The 9,004-nt window shown below is 41.3% G+C and overlaps 1 protein-coding gene across 1 annotated transcript; it reads left to right on the top strand.

The window, feature by feature from the left end:
• Positions 1-2,753: 2,753 nt before the first annotated feature.
• On the top strand, positions 2,754-8,527 carry KRT27 (keratin 27). The gene is made up of 8 exons (XM_003942807.4): positions 2,754-3,246; positions 4,038-4,120; positions 4,509-4,665; positions 5,104-5,265; positions 5,352-5,477; positions 7,241-7,458; positions 8,038-8,087; positions 8,201-8,527. The coding sequence occupies exons 1-8, from the start codon at positions 2,803-2,805 to the stop codon at positions 8,335-8,337; spliced, it is 1,377 nt and encodes a 458-aa protein (XP_003942856.1). The 5' UTR covers positions 2,754-2,802; the 3' UTR covers positions 8,338-8,527.
• The last annotated feature ends 477 nt before the right edge of the window (positions 8,528-9,004 follow it).

The following is a 9,004-nucleotide window of genomic DNA, read 5'->3' as shown; positions in this document are numbered from 1 at the left end:
TCCAGCCTGGGTAACAAGAGCGAAACTCCGTCTCAAAAAAAGATAAATAAATAAAAAAGACGACTTCTATGTGCATCCTGTTCAATTTGAATGATATTTTATCCATGTTTTAAATATACAGTATTTTTGCTACTTCTGAAAGTAATAATTATAGGTAGTTTCTTTTTTTAAAGTTTTCTTCAAGGTTCTTTATTACCTCTGTTTCCCCTGAGTATTATTTTTTGTTTGTTTGAGTCTCTGTCTTTCTTGTTTGAGTGTTTCTCAATGTATGGTGATATTTTAAGTTAATTTAAAATATCGAAATTAATTTATAATTTAAATTAATTTAAAATATGGTGATATTTTAAATTCTGTTCATTTTGAACAAGTAAGGCCTTAAACATGTGGAAGCTTTGTGTATAAGTGTCTGTAGTTCCTTCCAGAGTGGTTGTATGGTGAGCTTCCCTTTTGTGGAGAACACTCAAACATTTGTGTCTAGAGGTCTTTGCTCTAAGATTCTTCAGCTTCCTCAGAGAGACCCAACAATCCGGGATGGCTACATAATTCACAAAGCCCAGTGCGAACTGAAAATGTGAGATCTCTTGTTGAACAGTAAGAAAAAAAGTTCAGTTAGAAATAAGCCCAGCGCATTGGCTCACATTCATAACGCCAACACTTTTGGAGACCAAGCTGGGCGGTCTGATGTCAGGAGTTTGAGACCAGCCTGGCCAACATGGTGAAATCCCATCTCTACTACAAATACAAGAGTTAGCCAGGTGTGATGGCGCCACCTGTAGTCCCAGCTACTTGGGAGGCTGAGTCAGGAGAATCACTTGAACCCAGGAGGCGGAGGTTGCGGTGAGCAGAGATCACACGACTGCACTCCAGCCTGGGCAACAGAGCAAGACTCTGTCTCAAAAAATAAAGAAATACTAAAACATAGATCTTTTTCTTTTAAAAACATCTTATTATTTATAACAGGTAATGAGGTAATAGGACACATATATAACAACATAAACTATAAATGGCAAATAAATAATGTTTTGGTGTCCTATTTTTATGTAACACAATAAACCATAATACTTCAATAATGTATTCAATTGATTGACAAATCTTTCTGGCTTTTTTTTTTTCTGCAAACTCATTTGTTAAGTCATAACAATTTACATTTTTGCCAACTTCCTTTTCAATCTAGGTACTTGAAAGGGATGTCAATTATTCTCGGCAAATACACAATCTCAAATGATTTGTTAAATTTTAGTCTGAAAAAGCAAACCAGGTGGAAAGAACAACATGAGCAAAGGCAAAGAGATGGGAAAGAGGAAAGTAGTAAAAAAGAATGCACAAGGCGGTGAGGAAAAACCTACATTGACATGGTGAGGTGGGGCCGGGCGCGGTGGCTCACGCCTGTAATCCCAGCACTTTGGGAGGCCGAGGTAGGAGAATCTCTCAAGCCCAGGCATTCAAGACCAGCCCAGACAACATGGCAAACCCCATCTCTACAAAAAAAACCCACACATACACACAAATTAGAAGGGCATGATGGCGTGTGCCTGTATTACCAGATACTTGGTAGGCTGAAGTGGGAGGATCACTTAAGCCTAGGAGGTTGAGGCTGAAGTGAGCCATGATCACACCACTGCATTCCATCCTGGGGTGATAAAGTGAGACCCTGTCTAAAAAAAAAAAAAAAAAGAATCATGAATAACAAGCACAAAACTGTAAGAAATGACAAATGTAGGGCACAGAAGCTATAAGAAGAAGGGAAAGGGGGAGCAGCACGTGATATAGAAAAATTCTCACGAAGCAACTGTCGCAAACTCGATCAGACGGATCAGACTGAGGTAGTCAGTACTGAACATAACCAAGAGGGTATAGGAGAATAAATAAAAGAAATGATGATTAGAGATGTGCAGTGATGTCTGAGACGTTACTTTTGGTAAAATGGTGGGACCGCAATTCAGGAATAAGTAGAAGGTGAAAAGCAGAGGAAGTATTGCTCTGCTTTACTCATGAAAAACCATGGCATGAGAAAAGGGCTATGGAAATGGACAGCGAGCAGGAGTACAGAAATACGAGCAATCCAGAGATAGAAAGGGAATACAGAGGCCACAGCCTAGACCCTTCACTTTACAGATGTGGAAACTGAGGCCCAAGGAGGTAACCAATTCCTTTACTTAACCTGGTTAGCAACAGAACTTAGATGGAAAACCAGTACAGATGAAATGGAAATTCAGGAAGGATAAGGATCAAAGGAACACTTTCTGTCTCCAAAGAAGATTCCTTTTAATGCCTCAGTTCTCCTTGAGGACCTCCGCTTCTCCTTCTGGTACCATGGACACACAGTCTTGAAATTATTTTCAATACATCTGATAGAAAATTATGACTGTGATACTTCATTGCCAAAGAAAATACAATGCTGATTTGGGCAAGGGAAAGAGAAATCTGTCTATCATACTTTTTTATTCTTATAGGTATTGTACATTCCTGAGGCCTGGAAGACAGGAAGGTTACTCATACTAAATTTGAAATGCATCACTATAATAATTCTGATAATACTCCACCCTGTCCAACTCCAGAGATAACAAATAACCCCATGATAACTATCCACCTACAGAAATGGACAAAGTATAGTAAAGCCATTCATTAAAAAACACCCCATTATGGGTAATTCACAATGAGCTGGCAAACACCATTTTGCTGTGAGCAAAGCTCATCAAGGAACACCGTAATCATGTGTATATAAAGGCAAACCAAGATACTCGAGTAGGAGATTCACCATCAGAACATCACGGCAGAAACAAACGCTCCAGCCTGGACACCATGTCTGTGCGCTTTTCTTCCACATCCAGAAGGCTTGGCTCTTGTGGGGGCGCTGGCTCTGTGAGGCTCTCTAGTGGGGGAGCAGGCTTTGGGGCCGGAAACACCTGTGGTATGCCAGCCTTTGGAAGTGGCTTCTCTTGTGCTTTTGGGGGCAGCTCATCTGTAGGAGGCTATGGTGGAGGTCTGGGAGGGGGAAGTGTTTCCTGTGCTGGCTTCACAGGGAATGAGCATGGCCTCCTCTCTGGCAATGAGAAGGTGACCATGCAGAACCTCAACGACCGCTTGGCCTCCTACCTGGAGAATGTTCGAGCCCTAGAGGAGGCCAATGCCGACTTGGAGCAGAAGATCAAGGGGTGGTATGAGAAATTTGGACCTGGTTCTTGCCGCGGCCTTGATCATGATTACAGCAGATACTTCCCAATTATTGACGACCTTAAGAACCAGGTAAGAAACACTGTGGCGTGAGTCTTAGCACTCCCGAGGGTATTTAGCCACTCACAGATGCATAAATGTATAAGTTGTCACAATAGCAGGGCTTTGCCCTCAGCTTCTAAATTTTAGGAGTTCATTTTCAATATTAAAAATAATTTCCAATAAATTCTAATATTTGAACATGGCATGCCCATCATGTGGTATTGGGTATGTGTCTGTGATTTTGGTAATATTAAAATATCAAAAACTGCCCAATGTCTCTAGCTATATATTTATAGGCTTTCTCATAGAAAGAGCTTTTTTTATGATTGGGGTGGGGAATAAAAGAGACCATACTTGGCCGGGCACAGTGGCTCATGCCTGTAATCCCAGCACTTTGGGAGGCCAAGGCCGGCGGATCACTTGAGGTTAAGAGTTCAAGACCATCCTGGCCAACATAGTAAAACCCCGCCTCTCCTAAAACTACAAAAATTAGCCAGGTGTGGTGGCATGTACTTATAATCCCAGCTACTTGGGAGGCTGAGGCAGGAGAATCACTTGAACCTGGGAGGTAGAGGTTGCAGTGGCCGAGATTGTGCCATACACTACAGCCTGTGAAACAGAGCAAGATTCCATTTCAGAGAGAGAGAAAGAAAGAGAGAGAGAGAGAGAGACCATACTTAAATTTCCCATCTTCAAAAGACTCGTCTGATTATGAGAAACAGATGCCAGAAATATTACTATAATTTCATATGTAATTTTATTTCAAGGAACTTTGAAATGTATCTTAAATATTTCCTCAATCTTAACTCTCTATTTGTCAGATAATTTCTGCAACTACAAGTAACGCCCATGTTGTCCTGCAAAATGATAATGCAAGACTCACAGCTGATGACTTCAGACTCAAGTAAGCAGAGCTGAAGATAAACAGGAAAAAAAGTTGTCTAAGCATTTTTTTCTGAGTTATTTGAGGTTGGCTCATTCTTTGTTCTTGTTTATTCATGTATTTGTTTTAAATGAAATGCGTATTAGGAGTCACTAGCTGAGCAACCTATTTTACTTGGGAAATTTGTGGGCTAACACGAATGAATGTCAAAGTCATATGAGAAAGAATTTTGGCTATTCCCATTCTCTTGCTTCAAAGAAATGTAGTTATTGCATGATGAGTGACCTGACTGAAGTTTTAAGTATTATTTAGTAGTTTTACCTCAAAGCTTAGTCTGAGTTGTATGATGATCCAAAAAGTGATGCTGTGCCTGATAACTAGTGATGAAACTTTCGAATACTTTTCTAAGGTTTGAAAATGAGCTGGCGCTTCATCAGAGTGTTGAGGCGGATATCAACGGTTTGCGCAGAGTCCTGGATGAGCTGACCTTGTGCAGAACAGACCTGGAGATCCAGCTGGAAACTCTCAGTGAGGAGCTGGCTTACCTCAAGAAGAATCATGCAGAGGTAGAGGCTCTACCCGGCTGGCTCTCACAGTCGCCTCTCTCCCAAATTTTAAAATTAATTTCAGATGATAAATATAATATCTTAAATTAACAGTCAAGAAGGAACCTGTCAGTTTCTCCATATGGCTTAGATTGTTTGAGGTGCTTCTATTCATCCTGCTTAAAAGAAACAAACCTCCCAAAAAGTTTCTAATCCTGTAAATCTTGTCCACCTGGCTCCTTTAAAAATATTCAGGCCAGACGCGGAGGCTCACACCTATAATCCCAACGCTGTGGGAGACCCAGACTGGAGGATCGCTCGAGGCCAGGAGTTCGAAGCTGCAGTGAGCCGTAATCGCACCACTGCATTCCATACTAGGCATCAGAGTGACACCCTAACTCAAAAAATGAAACAAATAAAATATTCAGATCCTAATTCCATTAAACAAATATCTTTCAGGAGATGAAAGCTCTGCAGTGCGCGGCTGGAGGCAACGTGAACGTGGAGATGAACGCGGCCCCCGGGGTGGACCTCACGGTTCTGCTGAACAACATGCGAGCCGAGTACGAGGCCCTCGCAGAGCAGAACCGCAGGGACGCGGAGGCCTGGTTCAACGAGAAGGTAAAACCACCCTTAGGTGCGCTCCGGGGGCTCCGCGCACGGACGCAGCCCACCGCGGCGCCCGAACACGGCCTCTCCTGTTCCAGAGCGCCTCGCTGCAGCAGCAGATCTCCGACGACGCTGGCGCCACCAGCTCAGCCCGGAGTGAACTTACCGAGATGAAACGCACTCTTCAAACCCTGGAGATTGAACTTCAGTCCCTCTTAGCAACGGTAAGCGAAAAGTTAGGCAACAGATTTGCTTAGAACTTGAGAAAAAAAATCCGAGAGTATTTTCTTCCAACATAATATTACATATTTTAGTTTTTAGCCATGAATTATAGTGCTTGACCCAAGACATATTTGCATTTCACACATGACAATCCTCTTTGCCTACAAGGTATACCTAGATGCTAATAATGATGAAACATTAGAAATTAGTAAATACAATAGAGATATTGGAAAAAGAAAGTAGTTTTGACTTTGAATCTTCTATCCTAAATCAAAATATCTAAAACCACTCATATGTGGAAACTTAAAAAGTTGGTCTCATAGAAGGAGAGAGTGGGATAATGGTTACTGGAGACTGGGAAGGGGATGGGGAATAGGAAGAGGTTGGTTAAAGGATACAAAATTACAGCAGAATAGGAATAATCCGTTCAAGTGTTCCATAGCACTGTGGAATGACTACGGTTAAGAATAATTTATTCTATATTTTCAAATAGTTCAAAAAGAGAGTTTTGAATGTTCCCAACACAAGAAAAAAAGGTAAGTGTTTGGGGCCACGGATATGCTAATTGACCTGATTCTATCATCACACATTTCGTGTTTTGAAATAGAATTATGAACCCCATAAATACGTACAATTCTTATGTGTCCATTTTTTGAAAAAGAAAAAAATCCTACTGCTTAAAGAGAGCAAAAATACATTTGCACCACTCCTAGCTTCATCTAGCATTCCCTTTGGCCACTTAATTAAGAGCACTTACAAGTTCCTTTGTAAATAGCATAAACAAGAGGCAAGGTAGAGGCATGAAGGCTGACTGTAAAGCTAAACGTGTAATGATAATCCTAACTGCTTTCATTAAGGGTTTGCCCAGCACTTCCGCCCACATGTGAGTCTACAACCACCCCAGGGCACAGGCAGGCAGACATTATAACTCATGTCATTATTTCCAAAAGAGGAATCTGAGATTCGAAGAAGTCGAGCAATTCCCACAGTCCCACAGTTGGATAGGAAGGAACCGGAAGTTCTCTCCAAATTTTCTCACTACCAGATCTATACTTTTCCCTCTATGGCTAGTAAACCACCAGAGTTTATCCATAGATGAGGCTATGAATGTGTGTAAAATCAAGGCTTTATATAAAAAATACTTGCTGATGAAAGGATAAGACGCTCTCATCTTCATTCCGTGTAAAATCGCGGTGGGAGTGCCCTCTGTGTAGCTCCGTAATCCCATTCAGATTCACAGGCCAATCAATTGAGCTACTGCATTTAAAGCCTACGAAGGTCATTCTTTTCTGTGGTTTATTCTACGCATGGAAAGTTTATGCAGTTCACTGCAGGATGACTTTTTAATAGAAGAGCTGCCGTCCTCATATGACAAGACTGTCACACGAATAGAAATGGGTGGCAAAATGTAGGTGGACTTCCAGTCGTGGAGAAAGTAGCAAATTGTGCCGAACTCTGCAAGCACAGGCTATACTGGTGCAGGGGAGGGATCTTTTAGTCTGTGCCCTATGAAGAGACAATTGCATCTTTTTTAGCACACCTGGGCATCTGAGGAACATTCAGCACCAGCTGTGTCATTCTCAAATAGAAAAGTAGGATGACATTTAGTAAAAGCAATGATTAATATTGAATAAACGGAATCTTTGGGGTAAGTATAATTATTTGCATAATGTAAGGATAATTGTCTTAATTACCTCTTAAATGCTTTGGCTTATTCTAAAATACTGTGACCTTTTCTATTAAACCGTGTGTTACCAAACTACAGAAACACTCCCTGGAGTGCTCCTTGACAGAGACCGAGAGTAACTACTGCGCGCAGCTGGCGCAGATCCAGGCTCAGATCGGGGCCCTGGAGGAGCAGCTGCACCAGGTCAGAACCGAGACCGAGGGCCAGAAGCTCGAGTATGAGCAGCTCCTCGATGTGAAGGTCCACCTGGAAAAAGAAATTGAGACCTACTGCCTGCTGATAGATGGAGAAGATGGGTCAGTATTGCTGCCATTGAGAAAACAATTTATTTATTTATTTATTTATTTATTTATTTATTTATTTTTGTTTTTTGTTTTGTTTTGTTTTTTGAGACGGAGTTTCGCTCTTGTTACCCAGGCTGGAGTGCAATGGCGCAATCTCGGCTCACCACAACCTCCGCCTCCTGGGCTCAGGCAATTCTCCTGCCTCAGCCTCCTGAGTGGGTGGGATTACAGGCACGCGCCACCATGCCCAGCTAATTTTTTTTTAGTATTTTTAGTAGAGACGGGGTTTCACTATGTTGACCAGGACGGTCTCGATCTCTCGACCTCGTGATCCACCCGCCTCGGCCTCCCAAAGTGCTGGGATTACAGGCTTGAGCCACCGCGCCTGGCCGAGAAAACAATTTATTTTTAAGGTTACTAGAGATTATTTGAAATCAAGTACAAAATATCTATGATCTAGACCATGTGTAGATAAAAACTCTTTTAGTGTTATTTCAGAATTCAGTGAATTCCCACCTTAAATCATTGTTTTTCAGTTTCCTCAGTAAAACAGAATGAAATAATTAATATAAGCGCTCTATACTTTTACAGTTCCTGTTCTAAATCAAAAGGCTACAGAGGCCCAGGAAATCAGACAAAAGGTAAGCAAAAGCTGTGTCAGGCCTTCAGTGTGTATTCGTATGTGTTTCAAATGATGAGGTATTTCCTATTTATGAATTTGATAAATTCTAACAGTTTATATGTGGCATTTTAGATTCACCTAAAACCACCATTGTCAAAACAGTTGTGGAAGAAATAGATCCTCGTGGCAAAGTTCTCTCATCCAGAGTTCACACTGTGGAAGAGAAATCCACCAAAGTCAACAAGAATGATCAGAGGGTGCCTTCCTGAACTCCAGCCTCTGAGAAAGAATGCCCCCAAGTTAAAATACCAAAATGAAACTAGTTTCCTAAAGAAGATCTCCCTTATTTTTCTGCTTTTCTTTCAATGAATTAGGAAAAGTTATTTTTAGAGTAGGACCATTTCTTGGAATTTTTCTCTATGGTGGTGTTTCAATAAAGGTTCTTCCTGTTGCAAGTCATCTTCCCTGGTCCTGGTCAATCCTTGCATCTTAAATATACCCTCCAATGGGAGCTGAAATTTGTCTTTAATTTCTTCTGTTTAATTCAATGGTCGTCACAAGTTGGGAGTAAGTTTAACATGTAAACCAGTTGGAGTCTTGTTCACTTCTCCGTAAAATTTTGTCTCCCTTGTCTCAGTACAAAAAGCACTTACTGAGCACACGCTGTGGGCCAGGTAATGAGGATAAAACAGTTAATAAGATCCAGTCCCTAAGGTCAATATGCTCATAGAAGTCGAAATAAGAAACTGAAGAATCAGAAACATCCTTAAAAATAAAGGAAAGGTTATAAATGGTGATATTTGAAGGTAGCAAGGGGAAAAGAGAGCTGTGAGGACAGGGCTAAGTGGAGAGTTCCAGCGGGTGTCCAATTCACAATCTTGAGCACTCCATCCTAAGAGTAGGGATTCACAAGTTCTCTAGGTCGTTTTTGCCATC

Source organism: Saimiri boliviensis, chromosome 17 (assembly GCF_048565385.1).
Source record: "Saimiri boliviensis isolate mSaiBol1 chromosome 17, mSaiBol1.pri, whole genome shotgun sequence".
In the NCBI taxonomy this organism is placed as follows: Eukaryota; Metazoa; Chordata; class Mammalia; order Primates; family Cebidae; genus Saimiri; species Saimiri boliviensis.
The sequence above is the reverse complement of the archived record's forward strand: the minus strand, read 5'-3'. Positions and strand labels throughout refer to the sequence as shown.